This window comes from Crinia signifera, chromosome 5, assembly GCF_055691185.1.
Source record: "Crinia signifera chromosome 5, ASM5569118v1, whole genome shotgun sequence".
NCBI lineage: Eukaryota > Metazoa > Chordata > Amphibia > Anura > Myobatrachidae > Crinia > Crinia signifera.
Window position 1 is genome coordinate 41,823,686 of NC_139221.1, and position 21,239 is coordinate 41,844,924.

Here is a 21,239-nt window from a genome sequence, read left to right on the forward strand (position 1 = left end):
GGGTTTCCTCCGGGTGCTCCGGTTTCCTCCCACAATCCAAAAATATACTGGTAGGCTAATTGTCTTCCAAAAAATTTAACCCTAGAATGTCTGTGTGTGTGTACATGTGGTAGAGAATATAGATTGTAAGCTCCACTGGGGCAGGGACTGATGTGAATCAAATATTCTCTGTAAAGCGCTGCGGAATGTGTGTGCGCTATATAAATAAATGATTACGGTAATAAATAATAATCTATATAATAAGTTGAAGAGTATGTGTGCGTGTCCGTTGCATTGCGGGCACACCGTGGCACTCAGAGCTGCCAAATTTGGCAACAAGGTACCTCTGGACCTGGTGGTGTGCACCTCTAAGCCGTTTTTGGGAAATTTCACTTAGAAATTTAAAAAAACACCAAGTTTTAATTTGCCTTCATTGATGATCTGGGAAAAAGATTGACGATCGGGGGAAACCGTTGTCGAAGGAACAACTCCACACCTGATATCATTGCTGTCATTGAGTATGCATAACATATTCTAACATTATGGTGAAGGCTTTAAACAATTAGGAATAACTGAGGATATACATAGACCACACATCACACACACATGTACATATTGTACACGCAGACACACAGTACACCACATATTCACACAACACACACATATATATAGGTAGCGCACCTCACACACATCGGACAGATACACACAACAAAACACACACATAACACACCACATGCAGTACAACACAAACCCATATACACTACTACACACACCCAAAAACAGTACAACAAACACACAGAACACACACACTTCCACATTGTGCAGATACAGAAACACACACACACACACACACACACACACACACTTAAGCATTGTCAGGATATGCACAGCACACTACATGCACATATATATGTAGCGCACCTCACATTCAGTAGATACACACAACACACACACACATAACACACCACTCACGGTACAACACACACCCACATTCACTACAACACGCACCCAAAAACAGTACAATACAAAGACCACACACAAACATTGCACAGATACACACAGCACACACACACACACATTTATACGTAGCACACCTTACACACTTACACATTGGGCAGATACACACAAACAAACAAACATAACATACCTCTAACAGCACAACACACACCCACATTCACCACACACACCCAAAAAAACAGTACAACACACAAAACACATACTTAAACACTGCACAGATACACAAAGGCACAACACACACATACACATACTGTATATACATAGCACACCTCACACACTTACGCATTGGACTGATACATACAACACAACACACACAACCGCATACACTACAACACACACACACAAAAACAGTAACACACACAAACACATAAAAAAATAATTTGCCGTTTATTTAACAGTCTGTATCGGCTAATAAAAACTGTACCTAATGTACTGGCTTTTCTTTTTTCCCATATCCATCTCTGCGCACCCCGGCCAGTTGCACTGAGAAATCTTTGTCCTGGCCAATGCACCCGTTGATCCAGGGCTGGGCAACACCGGCCCCCCAGATGTTGATGAACTACACATCCCAGCATGCCTTGCATCAGTTTCAGCATGGCCACATAGCAAAACTAATGCAAAGCATCCTGGGATGTGTAGTTCATTAACATCTGGAGGGCCGGTGTTGCCCAGCCCTGCGATCAATACAAAGTGGGTACACTGCACTCACCCTATTAGTCAGTTGGATATCAGGCACTGCTCTGCCTTAAGGGTTTCCCAGACTCTTTTGGTTCATAGATAATGTTTGGTCGATGGGCATGAGCGCTGCATGTATTTGTTTGAAGTTATGAGTGTAAGAAGTTGAAGAATAAGACTGAGATGAAGATTTGTCACGTTATAGTGCACAATTTACTCAATAAATCGTGAAATAAATGTGTGTACATAGAAGTACAATCAAGAAATGAAAGTAGGATTAAAAAATAAATTCTGATTTAAACTGATAATTGTTTGGATGGCGGTGGGTTGCAAAACAAATCTATAGGTGGAGGGGGTATGGATATTGTGGGCATAATTAGTGTTTTATACACCCACAGGGGGTCCCCAGTTGATGAGAAATTTTCACTTCAGTGTCACCATAGGGGTATTTCCAATTGGGGTTCAGGTGGTCCTTTAGGGGTCCCTTTACAATCCCGTTGGTCTCTTCTCCTGGAGCCTACGGTCTCCCTCAGTGATTGACTATCACTAAGGGAGACCGTAGGCTCAAAGAGAAGAGACCTACGGGATTGTAAAGGGTCCCTAAAAGACCACCTGGACCCCAGTTGGGAATCCCGCTATGGTGACACTGTGACCGTGACACTGTACTGAAAATCCCATCAATTGAGGACCCCCTGTAGGTGTACCAAACACCAATTATGCCCACAATATCCATCCCCCCCCAACTATAGATTTGTTTCGAAACCCACCCCCATCCAAACAATTATCAGTTTGATCAGAACTTATTTTTTACTCCTACTTTCATTTTTTAATTGTACTTCTATATACACGTATGTTTTCATAATTTATTGAGTAAATTGTACACTTCAACACGGCAAATCTTTAGCTCAGTCTTATTCTTCAACTTATTACACTCCAAACCTTATCAATGCACCCATTTATGATTGCGATGGCTGGATCGGTGTATTGGCCCGGTGGGTGTAGGGAAGAATTTGGCCCATTGCACCCGTTCCCAGTGGTGCGGTTAGCGTGCATCGCATCATGATGTCATGTGGCCAGGCCCCCGGACCTGCTCCCACACTCAGGGGCTGCCCCACTGTTTGGTAGAGATGCCCGGTGCATGTGCTTTACAGATCTCCAGACCTCAGAGATTGTTGCAGGCAGGATCGGTGAGGGGAGTGGCAGGGAGCGGTGAATTTTTAATTAATTATGGCGCGGTAAGTAATGCCCACCCCGGTCTCCACGCACTCAGCGCCTGTAATTACACACCCTAGAAACTGTACCATTGAAAGTATAGAAATGGAGGTGTGGCCACGTCCCTTTCTGATTTTCTGACCCTCAGATGTTGGAAGGTATGTCATAGGTGCTAAATCTCAGGAGTGGATGTGGAATTCATCAACACATACAAGTTATCAACTCAGGAGCGTTGTGTTTCAAACAACACCACCACACCTGATTTCATTGCCATCATGGAGTATCAATGCAAACATATTCTAACATTATGGTGGAATCTATAACAAATTACAATCTTAGGTCTTTGGCACAGCATACTGTAAGATGACATTTTTCAGCAACTTTGGAAATAAAAAAAAACCAAGGTTTTCCCGGGCAACGCTGGGCGGGTCAGCTAGTAATAATAATAAAATGCAGTATAGACTATAGACAATCGCCTGCCATTTTTTTTTTCAAAACGATCGAACAACCCAACAGTAATGTTGGCGACATCTAGTGGCTGCCAGTGTGCACAGCACCTGAAATCTCCCCATAGTGGTAAAGAGCAGTGTTAGCCTTTTACTACATAGCCTCTGCATTTGACAAATATGTTTGTCTATACAAAATAATTGTCCCCAATGCCCTCCAAAAATAAAGCCCATTAGTCTGTTGTATTAAATACAATTTACATAGTGCAGACCTATTATAGACCTATTATAGAATTTTTGGACATGCAGTAAGATCTCTAGATTCTGGTACAAGGTGGTGGAATACATCAATCAAACATTTAACATTAACATCAGAAAACATCTTATTGCGTGCCTATTTCTTGATTTCAAAGTATGGCATCTCGGTCCAGAGAAAAAAGAGAATTCAACTGGTGATATCAACTATTTTAGTTATAGCGGAAAAAAACAAATCCTGTACTTTTTCTGTACAATTTCTGGTGCTTGAAGTGCAAGTAGGCAGCCACGTGCCCAAGGTTAGAAGGTGCCAGTACTGACGTTTGGTCCTCATCAGTCTCACTGGCATGATTATATCATGAGGGTTGTTAGCCACTGAGCTATGCCTAACCACTGAGCTACACCTTCTGGCAAAGCAATTAAAATATTTACCATCAAATTAGTAGGCTTCAAGCAGGCTTAAAGAGTCTGCGATACTGGAATTCACTCTAAATGAAAAGCTAATAAGCTTAATGAAATGTGTCTGAAATGAGTCTGAGATCCCAGTGGGTAGAAGATCCTTTTTTTAGTCTTAATAATCTAACGGAATGCCTGGGGGGAAATCGCCTTCTGATTGGCTGCCCAATCTGTTGTGACCTATATAAAAATATGTAACGCTATTTTACAAACCTCAAAAAAAAAAAAAAAAAGGGTCCACAAATAGAGTATTCATGCAAGTGCTAATATACAGTATACATGGTCATTCCCTGAAATGAGATCACACATGATAGAAAAGAATATCTTTCTACCTTTCATTAAATAGATAATACTGCAACCTTTCACATTGCTTCATGTTATGCCTTTTATCAAGAGTTGATTTTGACATGTATACACATTCACATACTTCAGCGTTAAATTAATCATTCGAATTAAGGGTTTCATACAAGAAAAGGATTTTAAATGCACTAGAAGTAAAAATGACTGTTCTAGCTTTCCTCTGCCTGCATTACAAAGACAGATATACACAGTCACATGACGTCAGCGCTCTTTGGCGGACACCAAAAGAAATAAATCAGTTCAGACTGACTTATTTCCAAAGGGAAGAGAAATGATTTGATGAGACCATCGAATGACTTCACTTCCCTTCGGCCAAATGTGAGAGGATATGGTGGCGGAGATGGGGGCATTCGGCATAGCAAGCGACTGCTGAATCACCCCCAATTTGACAGGATTACAAGTCTTTGATAATTCTGACAGAAGAATGTCCTCGGACAAGAACCGGGGTATCAGCTCTTAGAACGTTTTGTGTACAGACTAACAAAGGCAGGTGCTACACAAATATCATGCAAATCTCAGATTTGCAAAGAAAATGATTTGGAATGTGATTTTTTTTCCCCAGTGCAAAGGAAAGGATTTACTATTAGGTGTCATTTTTGCACTAATTGGGATCACAACGCAGATGCTAAGTATTTACAGTATTGACCATCGTACCTGCTCTTTTTTCCTTAAGATAAAAATCCTTATCTAAATCCTCACGTCATTGGACAAAAGAGGATACACGCCGATTTCATCCTAATACAGTATATTTGAGTACATCGGTTATAAACCATCTATTCGTTAACATTTGATTCTGCAGTAAGACATTTTCACCATAAATGCCCACACTTCTCGGCCAAAAGGGAAAAAAAACTCCAAAAGTGATGCATACTGTACACAGGTAACGTGGAAGCAAAGTAAACAGTAAATGGCAATGGCGCTTCACATATACATCCGCGGCACCATACTGTAGTTTTCCTTATTGAAGCAATCGCCACCCATCTGCAAAACCGTGTAATTACAGGCTTTTGTCAGAAGACGCCTTAGTGCGCCATAACGGGACATTTCTACTGGCCCAACAACGAAGTCGGGATGGCGGGCCAACAGGGTAGAGGAGTGTGGCTACATCTGTTCATACATACAAATGTGTACTTATACATCTAGCCTCAATACGCCATGCAGTGTGAGATACCTGGTGCGTCCTACTTAGGGATGCCAATCCCGGGGCATTTTTTCAATCCCGGGATTCTCGGGATTGGCATCCCTAATACAGTTCTGCTCCACACATACCCACCCCCACACCGGCCGACCCGCACATTTACTTACATGGGCGGCCGGCCGGGAGTGGGTTCGGAGGTGCACGGTGCCTCCAGGCTCGTGCACCTCCTTCTTAGCAGCCAGGCCGCAGGATGCGGGCGGGCAGAGGCAGGCGACGTGCGGAGGAGACTGGAAGGGGGCGTGCACAGCAGAAGGCTGCGCAGCGTGACCTCTACTGTCACGCTACGCATCGCCGCACGCAGGGGTCAGGATTCGGGAGCCGGGCAGCGTCTGAGCTTGTGCTCAGACGCTGCCCGGCATTAGACTGCGCATGCGCAGTCTAATCCCGAAAATTCCGGGATTGGATAATCCAATCCCGGGATTGAAATCCAGGACTTTTTTAGGCCAAATCCCGGGATCCCGCCGATCCCGGGATTGGCCACCCTAGTCCTACTTACTTTGAGTTGCCACCAAGATACATTTTTGGCAAAAAGAAGCAAAAAAGATGGCCGACGCTAGAAGATTTTCACGAGACCCGGCGTGCCTAGATCGTCCGTTTGCCGTGAATGCAGCAAAGATGTACGAGGACACATCTGTATAATATGAACTGTCACTGTTCATATTCCATAAAAGAAGTATGAGGTAACAGCAATATATAGGACCTAGAACCCATTTTTGCCAGCTTACTTGCTAATGGAGGACATCATACATCACACAGAATGCCTTAAATAAGAAAGATGACTATAAGCTTTAATCAGCCATGCGAGCAAGTCACTAATAGAGCGGTGTAAATGCTGGGCGCACCATAGTAAAGCCATATATTAAACGGAGGACAAAGTCTCAGGAAGTCAGAACTAATACGAGACTGGGGAGTGATGGGAGAGATCTGCCTTCAATTCAAGTCCAGCAGGTGACAAAGTGATTGAATGATTTCCGAGGGACCACATGTGGAGACCTCAGATAGAGAAGTACACGGCACTGCGGGAGGTCTGGTAGTCTTCCCGGGGATCCCAAAGGCTAAAAATAAATATCAGATCCCATACTGCCACTTTTGTGGAACTACATGCACCAGCAAGTCCTTAAAGTGATAAGGTTCTGCAGCAGGCTTATTTAACTTTGTTGTTGAACTGAAACTCCCAGCATGTTCTGCCAGTAAAAAGGCTGGAACCCTGAAGCAGAACACCTGCGTCTCTTTAGCCGTTTTAGAGCTAGAGTATCCACTGACAAGGAAATCCTTGAGCTGGGTACACACTGGGTGATATATCGTTAACAATATGGACAATATCAGTAACAATCTAAAATGCACCGACTATATTGTTAATGGTGTGTGCTCCCCCCCCTGTTGTCTGTATTTGCAGCTCAATCTGAAAATATCACCAGCAACTACATGCATGGACTGGGAGGGAGGTGAATGATATTGGTCAGGTGTCTCGATGCCTACTTGGGGCGGGCAGCTGATGTCACATGACTTCTATCTGAAAACGGGAAAAAATAATAAATAATCAATCGATGGCCAGAGAACATCAAATGCTTTTCCGCCCGTGCGGCCAAATGCAAGGGGAAGTGTAGGCGTATACATCCCCTCGCATGCGCACGTGGGAATTCACATGGCAGGAGAGGGGGGGGGGGGGGGGGGGTTTGACATTCGGTCAGGCGTAGCTTACCTGTTAGCTAGGCTGTGAACATACGCAGCCTAGAGAACAGGTCTGAATCAGGCCCTTAGTACAAGTAGTAGTCCTGACTGTTGGATGGTGTCACGATAAAATAGATTATTCTTACGGGAGTCTCACCTATTGTTAAACACACACTGGTTTCACAGTTTTCCCTGCAGTGTAATAGAAAACAAATAAACCAAAACCTCTGTCTACTATACTAATAAGAGATATTCAATACATAGAGCATCCTATCGCCTCCACCCTGTCCTTAACAACAAATCAGGTGAGGAGAGAACTAAGTAGGTGTAATGTAAGGAAGGCTGAGGGTCCAGATGGTATCAGTTCACGAGCACTTAAGTCCTGTGCTGGGCAGCTGTGTGGGATAGTGGCAACCCTCTTTAATCTAAGTCTGGAGCAAAGGAGAGTACCAAAGCTGTGGAAAACCTCATGTGTGGTACCTGTGCCAAAGTCATCACGTCCCAAGGACTTCAATGACTATAGGCCGGTTGCGCTGACATCTCAGCTGATGAAGTCCCTGGAGAGGTTGGTCCTAGGCTATCTTCGACCCCTGGTGAGAACTTCTATGGACCCATTGCAGTTTGCTTATCAGCCGGGAATTGGTGTGGATGACGCTGTCATATATTTAATGCAGAGATCCCTACCTCATCTGGAGAGGGCTGGGGCCACCGTGAGAATAATGTTCTTTGACTTCTCCAGTGCTTTTAACACCATCCAGCCCATGCTTCTGGGGGAAAAACTGGTCAACTCTGGGGTGGATCATCATCTAATCACCTGGATCCTGGATTACCTTACTAACTGCCCACAGTATGTGAGGACCAGCGAGTGCCATTCTGATACTATTATTTGTAGTACAGGGGCACCTCAAGGAACGGTTTTGGCACCATTTCTCTTTACCCTCTACACTGCAGATTTCACATATAATTCATCAACCTGTCATCTACAAAAGTTCTCTGATGACTCTGCTATTGTGGGCCTTATTGTAGATGATGAAGATAGGGAGTACAGAGAACTTGTGCAGAACTTTGCTACTTGGTGTCAGGGGAACCATCTTCAACTCAATACGAGGAAGACTAGGGAGTTAGTAGTTGATTTCAGGAAACGTCAGCATACCCCCCCAACTCCTGTGAGTATTCAGGGAATGGATATTGAGATCGTAAGAACTTACAAGTATCTGGGTTTTCATCTGAACAATAAATTGGACTGGTCTGATAATTCTGCTGCTCTGTATAGGAAAGGGCAGAGTAGACTTTATCTGTTGAGGAGACTGAGGTCCTTTGGAGTGCAGGGAGCTCTCCTGAAGACCTTCTTTGACTGTGTAGTGGCATCAGCCATATTCTACGGAGTGGTCTGCTGGGGCAGCAGTGTTTTAACAGCCGACAATAAGAGACTTAACAGGCTGGTAAGGAAGGCCAGTTCTGTCCTAGGAATGCCTTTGGATTCTGTAGAGATTGTGGGTGAGAGGAGAATGATCAGCAAGATAACATCATTATTGGATAATGCTTCACACCCTCTCAAAAATATTTTGACGGATCTGTGTAGCACTTTCAGTGATAGGTTGCTTCACCCTCGATGCTCAACGGAGAGGTACCGCAGGTCTTTTCTACCTGCTGCAATCAGAATGTACAACTGTCATGGTCTGTAGGGACCTACATGTTCTTAGATTCTAGATTTATATTGTTTGGACTTCTTATCTTATTTGCTATTTTCACCCTTATCTGTACTTGAACCTTGCTGTAACAATTGTAAATTTCTCCATTGTGAGACGAATAAAGGAATTCTATTCTATCTATCCCAGTGACTAACAACCCAATACATAGTAATCGCTGCTATCTTATACAAACAGGCTGCAGTGACAAGCCCCATTACTGTACTTTGTCCCATCGCTAGAAGGCAGTACATCTCTCGCCAAGGCTGATGGGACATGTTCAATGTAATATGGATATCCTTCATGTGGAGCCAGCACCCTCAGTACATGGGCATCACCATCTTGCTGAGATCAGATGACTGCGTTTCCACACATAGTAGAACAGATTCTCTGAACATGACTCCAGTGACGTATACAACATTTGCTGTATCCTGCTTGCCCATAGCACATTGTTCAGGAATAATTAGGTTCATTTGGCACCTGACTGAACTGTTGAACGGTCTGAATTCTTTATTCTGGCGTCACATTTAGAATGGAAGCAGAGTTCAGGCAGAGCAGAGATTCAGATAGAACACATTCCTGGAATCAGAAGATCAGTGAAGATGCAGACATCGGGATCCCAATATCCATCAGCCTGATAGTAAGTACAGGGTGATTCAAAAGTGGGAGTACACCCTTTTGTTTCATAAACGGTGCAGGAAATGGGAAAACTAAATACTCCAGTAAGGTATGTGCTCGAAGCCCCCAAGGTGGGAGACAGACAGTAATCAGAACAAGATGAGCAATGAAGCTCCCTTGGAGGACTATGGGGTATATTCTGGTTGATTCCCAAGGCCGCACAAACCCTGTGTCTGCGCAGACGGAAAACATTGAGGGTAAACATGTATTAATATATACACAAAGGCCCAATGTGTAAATAAGACTAAGTGAAAGGACAGGTCACATATTACATGTATACTTACATTCGGATGTCCTGCCACTTGAATGAGTTCTGCCACGGCTTTCTTAACAGACTCTGGATCTCTGACATCACACTGCACAGCGTGGACCTGCAACAGGTAAAGGACTGTTATTCTTTGTTTGTTCCCTACAGAAAGCTTCTAGGTCATATCACACAGCATGCCAATAACACTATTACAGCATACACAGAATCAATACAATACATTCATAATACATATGCCGGCATTTCAACTACCGCAAGGAGACCAGCAGAATGTCAAAACCAACAAGGATGCTGAACAGTAAGCAAGCAGGGAGCGCTAGCACTAGGCCACGAAGAGAGGCACAAGGGGGGAACTTATGTTAGACTGTGGAAGGGGGAGGTTAGGGTCAGGTAGCCTATGTATCCCAAACATATGCTACATTCTAAAACAAACTACTGTATATGGTTAGATCAATACATTTTTAGGAGATAGGAGGTAAAGCTTGGCACACTGGACAAGGTATCAACTCCCAGGGTGTCTCCATGCAATTTCAAATATAAACCTATTCCCAAGAGAACAGATCAAGCAGAATTCCTTGGCTGTTATAAAATACTTTTTGAGTAGGAAAAAAGATACATTACAGATGTATGGACACTGGCGAATCTGTAATGTATATTTTTGCCTACTGTATTTGATACCAGCCACGGAGTGCCGCTTGATCTGTTCTCTTATACATATGAGACACTAGACAGCGGATCTGCAGGAGAACATGTCAGGAGCGAAAGACAATATAACGTCAGATCTAAACAAGCGACAAGAACAACAGATCTATCCCACAGTAAGCGGGAGTAACTCAGACAGAAACCTAAAAGCACCTTGTTTCCTGTTTCTGCTGTGATCTCTGCGGCAGTTTCTTTTAGAACATCCAGTTTCCTGAAAGAATAGAAAACTATCATAAAGGATGAAATAGGTTTGCTCCAGGTTAGTGCTCTAGCGATTTGTTACAGTTCGGAGAAACAAAATAAAATATATTTGGTAATGCATCCTAGTGAGAATGAGAAGATTACAAATTATATTTTTTCTTTATCTTTCTACTCTTTTTATTTCTCCCTCTCTTCCTATCTAACCTTAAATTAATTTTTTTTTTTTAATCCCCATTTTGTTTGTGTATTTTACGGACGGTCTTCATATTTTTGTACTAATTTTTTGTTTCGATATTAACTATTATATTAAAAATTATTCTTGAGAATATTACAATCATAAAAGGAGTTTTGTCTCAAACCACCAAGTGTTTCCATATATAGCATTTGGTACTTGTGTAGTTTCACGGCGCCAGCGTGCGTCTGAGTCCCATTGCGGGCTCGGTGGCACGCCACGCTATATAAAATCAACTCCATGCCAACGTGGATAGTGGGGGTATGATCTATCCACATTGGCATGGAGTTAAGTTACTTTATTTTAGATACTTTGGCGAGCGTACCCAACCAGGAAGTAGCACGGCGCCATGAAACTACACAAGAACCTAGCATTTTAAAGAAATAGTAACGCCTGCTCTCCACGAACAGGGCGTTAAGATCTACAGAGGGTTTTTTTTCCCCCAAGGACAGATCCAAAATGATTACTGGAGAGATCATTTGCAGATTATCCAAAGATCTATGGCTTTTTTTTGCATTAACATCGATTTATTTTTTATTTTTAACAATTCTGCTTTTAAGCCTGGAGAATTAAAAAAGACCTTATCCTTAGTGATTAATCCGATATTACTCGCATAAAGGCCCCCTTACACTTGTTCAACTTATTGTTCAACAAATTGAACCTGATTGACTCGAGATTTATCCTATGTGCAGGAGGTTCAATCTCATCCAATCTCTTGGTTATACCCAATGGCAAGGGATTGTGGATTGTATCCTACACATCAGGCACATAAGATTTTGTCAGACAGGCACATCAGATTTTGTCAGATAAATTGACTCAAATCTTACAAAATCTCACAAGTGTAAGGGGCCCTTAACACTGGAAAATATTGCTAACCAAACAATAAATATTGCCACACTTAGAAGCACCTGTGATCTGCAAGGACTATGTGGTTTAATAAGACGACAGACAAAGCAAACATCCTTCTAGCGAATAAACTGCTCCCGAAAGAGGGCATCTGGTCTGATGAACAGGATATAAAAGGGAGAAATTATTTCCTATGATCCAAAACGAGGCCGTGGGTGAATTAAACGATTTTTACATAGTTCTTTAAAATCTACCCAAGCCCCCTTCTCCCTGCGTGATGAGCCCCTGGAATACCTTACCTCTGCTTCTTTGCCCCAGCTTTAGATGCCTATTGTACGCCCCTCAACTCTGACTTCACCATGAAGTTCAGGCAGTATTTTAAGCCTTCAATCCTTCCTATAGACCAGTGGTTCTCAACCTTGGTCCTCAGGACCCCCCAACAGTGCACATTTTCCAGGTCACTGGGCAGGTGCACTCATTATTCACTGACATTTTAAAAGATCACAGGTAGAGCGAATTATTTCCACGTGATTCTGCGTGGAGACCTGGAAAACGTGCACTGTTGGTGGGTCCTGAGGACCGAGGTTGAGAACCACCGCTATAATTGAATACTGAGTACACACCAGAAGGATTTGGCCTCAATTCCCCAAATTTCAATACAATCTCGACCGATTGTATGTAAATTGGGCATGTTTTAGATACTATTCGATGCACGTCCCCGCTGGTCATTTGGCCGATCCTACCTGCTGCAGTCAAGATTTGAAAAACACCCCTTCAACTGGGTACAGATCGGAATTGGATTAGATGCAGATCGTGCGACCATCGTATGGTCGTCTCACGATCTGCTCATGATCGTTCTGGTGTGTACCCTACATAACCCTGCAATACTATAACGAAACCTTTGGTGTTTTAAACCCTTTTCTTTCTTTCAAATTCTGCAGAGTTCCTCCTTTGACCGGCATTGGCCTATCATTTGTAGAGGGAGGGAACTCTTCTATGTTTTGGGGATAATGACGTTATTGGCCAACTTCCCTTTTATACGTAATGCCCAACATAGATGCTCAAATTGTAGCCAACAGATTGAATCCTATACTGATCAGGTCAATTTTGCCCTGTGCCTTCAAGTGGCAGACAACAAAAAGTTTCCATCCCTAATGTTGTCTCTCGTTGCCCAAAAAAAAGTAACAAAATATACAGTAGACCAAGATAGACTGTGAAACGTTACAGTGGCTATAAAGGATAATACCTGCTGGATATAACACATTCGGCTCCCAACCTAGACAGAGCCGTTGTCATGCCTTTTCCCAGGCCAGTGCCACCTCCAGTGATAAAGGCCACCTTTCCTTTGAAGGCATCTGGAGGCAGCATCACAGTCTGAAATGCTGGGTAGAACTTTGATTGAGGAGCTTCTTTGTTCTCACTTGACAATGCCGGTGTTCCATTGCTGAATACCTAGTACGAGAAAAACAATAAGTAATTACTGCAGGGCTCATGCAACGTTCTGACAGACAGAAAGGGACTCAAAACTCCATGAAGAAGTGATAAGATGGTCTAAGGATTAATCTAAACCAGTCCCACCTTGCCAAGTGTTTCAGTTTCTTTCTGCGAGAATTCTGTAGCTCTGTTTTTTATTTTATTTTACTGCCGTTACTTATTTTTGCCATTTTAAAATGATTTGTTGCCTGGGATCTTAAACTACAACCAGCTCATTGGAAAACATAATGATCCTGAAAGCAGTATATTCTAGGTTACAACAATAGGAACGGGAAGCCGCCATCAGACTTGTTAAAGTCTAATTTTCCACTTGGCTGCTGAAGTTTACGGATCAAAATCCAGATTTGTTTTTATTCTAATTGAAAATGCAAACAAGGCTTTAAAAGAAAGCATCAAGTTTATTTGCACGACGTCCTAAACAAAAGGAATTGTACATATACAAGAGGGTGAGAGTACGTAAAAGTCCTTAGATGCACATAGTGTCATAAGTAGAGACAGGATTAGAAGCATTTGCATATGCATTTGCATTTGCATATTTTGCCCATTCTTACTGATTATTGCATATTTTACCTAAAATCAAGTGATGGAGCATATTTTAGGCCCTGCCCCCTTTCCACCCGCGAGTCACAGCACTGCTTTCCCTGCTACTGCTGGCCAGGTAGTGGTAGAGTGTGCAGGCTGGGGCAGTATGTGCGCAGTGTGGGGAACCTTGGATGTACGATATGTCTGACACTGCTCTAGGCTGCCAATCCATGCTGATAAAAGTCAGTCAGGAGGATGCCTTTACGAAGCTCCTGAACCTTTGCCTGCCCCTGGCCTGGGACCTTACACCAAGAGACAGACTTCTGCAGCAGAGGAGGTGGGAGGAAAGAGGAAGGGAAATGCCATGTCACAGTGAGTATGCGGCGCAGTGAGGAAGCCTTCCACTGCGCCGCCCTCACATGCTATGCTGACATTTGATCCATCTGCGCTGGAGATGAGGGTCCGTGTAGTTGATGCAAGAGCAGCTTTGGACGCTGCAGTCTGCTGTTGTAGCCAGGAAGGAAAAAAATCCTGTGTACAGCACTAGACATCTGCAGATGCTGTGGGCCTATTTTTAAGGTTTATTTGCAACTAATTGTATGCTGATTTTTAAATAAATAAGTTAAAAATTTATTTTTTTTATTATTATTTAATGAAGCATATTTTAAACACTTTTCATGCAAATTTGAAGTATTTTTCATGCATATTTCAAGCTTTTTATGTTGCATATAATCCTGTCTAGTCATAAGCCTTGTCAATTATAAACAATGGTGTTCAATACAAAGGGAAAAAAAAAATCAAAATTGCCGGCTAAGGGTTGCAAACTGCCACTGAAACAGTTTCCTGCCGGCAACAGCACCCTCCCATGCACTCTTTGCCCAGTCGATTTGCACATAGGGGGTTATGCTAATTTAATCAATCATTCTCATAGGGGACCGATTTTTTGTGCAGGCGCATTTCACCGAATGTGCAGAAGCTGGGTGCGAGCGAGCATGGTGAACTACATGTTCGCCGTCCTGCACGCACTTGCAGTGTGGGTGGTGGGCATGGGGTGGCGGGGGGCACAGCCCATGGGAACGCCCAGCGTTTCATGGGCGTTCCCATTCAAATTTGCCAGTGACACAGGTCCGCGGCAGGCAACGTCAGTGGATATCAGCTGCCCACCCGCTTCCCGCACAGGGTGCATGCAGGTCAGAGACACCACAGAGGTGTCTCAGATCTGCGAGTGCTGGAGAAATCATTCGTTGGTCATTTCTCCTCCGCACCCAAGGCTGCAAATGGAGGATTATGCAGCCCTGCGGGGAATCTGTGTGCAAGGGGGAGGTGGTCTGCTGGATGCCAGCTCTCGCTAGTGACCCGTTTTGCCCATCTCTACAGCGGGGAATAAACGCTGTGTGCATGCGCACAGAGTCTATTCCCGCAGCCAGGGGGCTGGGGGCATGGCTAGAGGCTCAAAGAGCCTCTGGGTCATGCCCCCATAGCGTCAAAACGGGGCATGGCCTCGCGGGTGAGCCGCGAGTATAGGCCACGACCCCGAAATTAGGCCATGCCCCCAAAATTAGTGCCCTGTCCGTCCTCCGGCTCCCAAGAAGGAGGTATGAGTATATTGTTAGCAATATGCACTCCTGCGGGTTGTTAGCAATGTCCATGTTTCTCTGTAGCTGGGGTAGATGTGCTGAGAGATTAAAATACAAGAGGGAAGTGTCCAACCTGAAGCATAATTTCCAGTGTAATAATAAAGCTGTGCATGATTTGTGGGATACTTAAAAAAGCAGCCAGTATTTCAGTGCATGTGCATCCTTTGCAGTGCATCTGGGATGGTTCCAGATTATGGCTTTTTATTTATTTTTATTTTTTTTGCACCCAACTCAGATTCGACTCTATTGGGAAGAGGGGGCCTTCCTTTCTCATTTGAACATTCAAGCTAGGGGGAAGTAGGACAGATAGACACGAATGATATCCAGAGATAGTGATTGCTGAGAGTTTATAGAGCCAATGTAGCAAATAGTGAAATGGTAGGCTTAGCAGATAGAAGGCTAGTAGACTTCAAAATCAATCTAAAAAAACACTGTCTGACAATTAGTGCTTGCTATGAGGATTGTAGATTCATTGTAAAGTCTGCCACATTGCAAGGGAAGAGGTTTGCGGCCTGCTGGCTCCTGCACCTGGAGTCAGCCCAAACAGTTGGGATCCTGACCCCCATAGAGGGAGAATAGAACCTGTGGCAAGCGCAGAGAACATCGAGCCTGCAACAGGAGTCTTGGTGCTCGCTCCCCGTTGGAGTACTAGTGGTCTGAATTTCCAATGCCGGTATACTGACTGTTGGAAGTCTCCGCTGTCGGGTAGTCATAGCACATGCGAGCAGGGCGCTGGCACACGAGTTGGGATCCAGACGGTCAGCATACCGACATCAGAATCCCAACTGCTTAAATATTTGACAGTCGGGATCCTGAGCTATTCTCCCTTGTGGGGGTGTCTGACCCCATAGATGAAGAATAGTTCCTGAGGGGAGCACAGCAAACCACTGAGCCCACAGTGTGGATAGCGCAGCAAGCAGGCAAGAGGCTTCTTTGCACTAGCCCCCTCACTAGCTCTCACCCCTATAGTATATTGTACGGGATAGTCAATAGAATAAACAGAATTCAGGAGGCAATGGGGAACCAGTGTAGGGTTTTGCAGAGAATGAAGATCCATGTGAAGGACGGACTGAAGTGTGGGGAGGAGGGTGGAGAGGAAAGCCAACTAGGAGAAGCTTAGGATATAACTGAAGATGGAATAATGGGCCATGGTTATGGTTATAGCTGTTGTGAAAAAGGGGCATATTCTAGCTATTTTGTGTAGGAGAAGGTGACAGAACAGTGAAAGGGACTAGGGGGTGAATTTATGAAGCTTGGAGAAGTGTTATCTATCCCCATAAAGAACGTTATGAGCAAGGTGATAATGGTTCAGCCAATCAGCTCTTACCTGTCAATTTACATATTGTAGCTGATTGGCTGAACCATTATCACCTTGCTCATAACGTTCTTTATGGGGATAGATAACACTTCTCCAAGCTTCATAAATTCACACCTCAATGTGGAGAGTGAAGATGAGGGTGACGTAAATAAGGATACCAAAGCAGCAGACATGAGGTACATGGGAAAGCAGGAAGGAGACAATAAATGCGGTGTATTCAATGCGGACGACAAGGAGGGTTAAACAGCGGGGATCGCAGAAAACAAGCAATCCTCGCCGTTTAAAGCCAGCCGCTCACCCTATTCAATGTCCCGGGAGAATCCTCACTGTCAGAGGACAGCGAGGATTCCCCCAAACAGTGAGGCTCGTGGCTAACACAGGGAGCCTGCTGCATTTACCCGCTAGCCTCGCTGTTTTAAACGGCCGCATAAGCAGTTTCCCCCTCGCTCTAAAAACAGAGCACTGGGGAAACCGTGTACGAAGGGGGGTGGGGGGCGGTGGGTGGGTTAGTGAATAATGACCCTACTCCCTGTCACAGCACGCCCCAGCATTGGATACTTCCCAATGGTGGAGGGTTAGTTACAAAAAGTACTGGGAATCAGAATATACTCTGATGTTGATATAGTAAATATGAGGTACAGTAGCACGGAGATATTCAGGTGAAGATGGCACAATGGCATAGTGGTGGTAGTTTGGGATGAAGGAGCCTACACAGTAGAGTGAGAAGAGGACACTAGGAAAGTCTTGGAGAATACCAACAGATCAAGAGGTGGAGGTGATAAAAGCATAATCACACAAAGGAGTTTCACTTACAAACCATATAGTGTGACCGACGGACTGCCTGGAAGTCATATTACTAAGTGACAAGAGAATAGTTCTCAGAGCCTTAGAAGAAGAAGTGCTGCGGCCTTTGTACACCCTTAATAAAAGGATACAAAATGTCACAGCGAGTGCTAGAAGTCCTCTATGCGGAGGAACAGCTTTCGTACTGCAACAAGAACACAGGAGGAGTTTGTCATCCAAAGCGCTTAAATTAAAAAGGTCATCTGTCTAATAGGCGTCTAATGATACCTGTTTAAACCAAATCAGCTGCTTAATTAAATATATAGACATAGTTTAGATTTCTGCAATATTAGACGGCAATGAAGGATTTTTTAATTCGTAAGAAAGAACACTGTAAAATAATTGTCTTATGGAAGAAACAACGAATACCTTTCTTTTTGTCAATTATAAAGATTTGAGCTGATGCAACAAAAAGCCAACCAAGAGCTGAGACACCTCTAACAACGCATCCACTACCGGAGCGGCTGTCCTGGAATTCAGGCGGCACAATTTATACCATTCGTCTCATCCATTTGTAGCAAATAAAACATATCGTACAGGTATGTGAAAGATTTTCGAGAGAGAGAGGGAGAGAGATCACTAGTCAGGGTTGGCGGGAGTCTGTGTGGGGCAGAGGTGGGTTGCGGTAAGAAGCCCATAGGCAAGTATGGGGTATCACGTGCTTTTGCTGGCGATAACCCCTTCAGTGAAAACAAAGTGTAGTAAAAACCCTGATAACGGATTTTTCCTTTAGTGCAGCCGTGCTTTTTGTTTAGTGCATCCTGCCCTCAATGAGCTGTTCCCAATGAAGGATGATCCCATGGCCAGAGTCGCAATGGGGCTCATGTCTGGGTCCCATAGCAGCTGCACCCCCCACACCTATGGTAGTTACGCCCTTGGCGCTGTGTATTACCAACGGACCTGGAAAACATGACCTCAGAGGGGTACTGAGCACCAAGTTTGAAAACCCAAACAGTCATCAGCAGCTTGAAAACCAACAGACAGTGAATCTCACCCCATTAGTTTTTACTAAAAAAAAAAAATAGGGATTTCTCTTAAAAAAAATGGCAGAAGTATGTCTTTGTCATGTGTGGTTGGGTGTGGTATATGGTCCTGACAGTCGGGATCCGGACAGTCATTAGCCCGACTTCAGGATCCCGACTGGCCGGACAGACAGCGGGGCAAGAGTCGGGATCCCAACGTCGGGAAACTGTCCGGCACCCGTGTGGTTGAGGTGTTTTTCTGCAAGTATCTCCATACTATACTGTATATGGGGGAGCAATGATTAAACAAACATCTGGTGATGATCACATTTTCTGGATAAAACAAGCCTTACACCTACAGCCCGATTCCATGACGTTGATCTGTTCGGACTTCTTTGCTGGCAGATATCAACCATGGTCCAATATATACTATAATCAAACTATAAAGTGGACCATATCATCTGTACACTTCTCTTCTATATATTTTCAAAAGGTTTGAGACACTTGGACATCACTCTTTCGCTCTCACACCCCATTCTTCTTCTGATATGTTATTCCTACAGGTCTATCTGCCCCATCTGTTCATTTGTTTTATTTCCCCCTATATCCCCCCTTCTCTGCGGGCTGAAAATGTATTACAGCTTCTTAAAATGAACAGAAGTGATATTGCCCAAAGCAAGCAATCATTCCGTCTATCAATTTCTAGGACGCAATAGTGAAACTATAGATAAAATCTCTTAAATTTTTAGAAGCCTTAATAAATATACCTCTCTCTCTTGCCTTCCTCTTCTTCATGATCTTGGTAAAAACAAAAAGTATTGCATTGACAACAGGGTTATCCCATGTTTATTGTACGATTCTGAATGAGTGACTTTCCGCTCCATTGCACATGGTTTTACTCCTATATATTCCCAATATTCTATATTTATGGGCGTGATTCAGGGGTGCACACACACGCCATTTCTACTGCTACAGATCTTTCACTGAGGTGTTCTGGAGTTTTATACCACGTTAAAATATTACTCATGCAAAAGATCTATAAAAACATAAATTAGGACATAAAAAAAAAAAAAAAAAAAAAAAAAAAAAACACACCACACACTCCATGATTGATTACACTTTATAATAAGTATGGATTACCTCATAAATCATGTATTAGGCTCATGAAATAAATAAATAAATATTAATCAAAACGAACCATCTGCGGCATATGTCATAAATGGACAAAGTGGCCAGAACCTGGATCTATTGGAATAAAAGGCACTGCAATAGCAGGCAAAGTCCCATATGGGGAACAGTAACAATGCCAAAAACAGGATGGATACCACTGCAAGGTGAATTTCTGAATGTACTCAAAGCACTGAAGCGTTTAATTAAAATCTTACTTTGAGCTGAAGGAGAAATTGGTCAGTAAATTTATGTCCTTGAAATGCTAATTGCGTACATCCTTATATAAAGTGACATAGCTCTTCTACACAGGATGAAGCCCAACAGCAAAACTGCAATTCTCAAACCTAACACAATGGGGTATATTCAATGCCGTTGGCGAGCGGCAGCCAGGGCTGCCAACAAAAATCAAAAAACACTGATATCTCCAGGGCTACTCAACCATGCACAATTTTTATTACATTGCATATTGAACGTATTTAAAAAAAAAAATTAATATTTATTATGCAATGTAATAGGGGAGGGCAAAGCATTTTGTGTTGTGCGATTTGGTGTATTACGTGATGTCTTTAAACTCTAAAAGTATGGGTAGCCAGACAGGTGAACAGGCTGAGAGGGGTAACTGGACTGGGTTCTATGTAAGTTCCTTTCCAGGTGTGCGGGCCAGCAGCTGGCACCTTTTAAAACCATTGCTAGGGCTGCACTGTTGCAGCCATGCTAATAGCCCCTGGCCCCTCACAAGGTCAGTGCCCGGTGCAAGTGTCACCTTTGTCCCCCCACCCTGTTGCCTGCCCTGGTGGCGGTGAGGGGTGTTTGTATGTGGAGGATGGCTTTTTTTGGTGAGGAAAAGTCATCCTCGCCATCCAACCCCCTCGCCGGCCATTTGCAACGTTGTAATGGGCGCACTCGCCGTTTCCACCTCACTGAAAAGAACCATTGAGGTGGAAACGGTGAGTAAAGGGGGGCAGTTGAATACTGACGGCATGGTATCGGCACTGCTCACCTTAAGAGCACTGAATATACCCAAATGTGTAATTTCTCGTCATTACCATGGTTACATAGGTAAACTAAAGGTGCATACACACACACAGAACGATTTGGCAAATGATGTGGGCGGTCCCATGTATGGAAACATCCAATCGTTCAAATCGCTCCATGTGTATGAACGATAAAGATGCCGATGTGCGTACCCGCCGCTCGTTAAGAGAGGTCTATCATCTTTCATGCATGCAGAAAGATCATACAGTAGACCAATATTTTGCAATGTGTTCAAATCATTTCATGTGTATGCATGATGAAAAATTTGGTAAAGTTGATTGACTGCCTTCCACTCCCCTCCACCATTGTTAAAGATCAATCGTTCATGTGTGATCGTTTACTATCGGACACCAAATAGTTTGTCCAGGAGTTCTGAG

General features: G+C 43.6%; 1 protein-coding gene across 1 annotated transcript in view; it reads right to left on the bottom strand.

Moving 5' to 3' along the window:
- The window catches only part of DECR1 (2,4-dienoyl-CoA reductase 1), a 48,587-nt gene that overhangs the window by 18,421 nt on the left and 8,927 nt on the right, over positions 1–21,239 (bottom strand). Inside the window, exons 2-4 of the mRNA XM_083187090.1 lie at positions 13,128–13,333; positions 10,756–10,813; positions 9,920–10,006 (exon numbers count right to left, since the gene is read on the bottom strand). Of these exons, the coding sequence (XP_083043216.1) occupies positions 9,920–10,006; positions 10,756–10,813; positions 13,128–13,333 (351 nt within the window). The remainder of the gene's footprint in view (positions 1–9,919; positions 10,007–10,755; positions 10,814–13,127; positions 13,334–21,239) is intronic.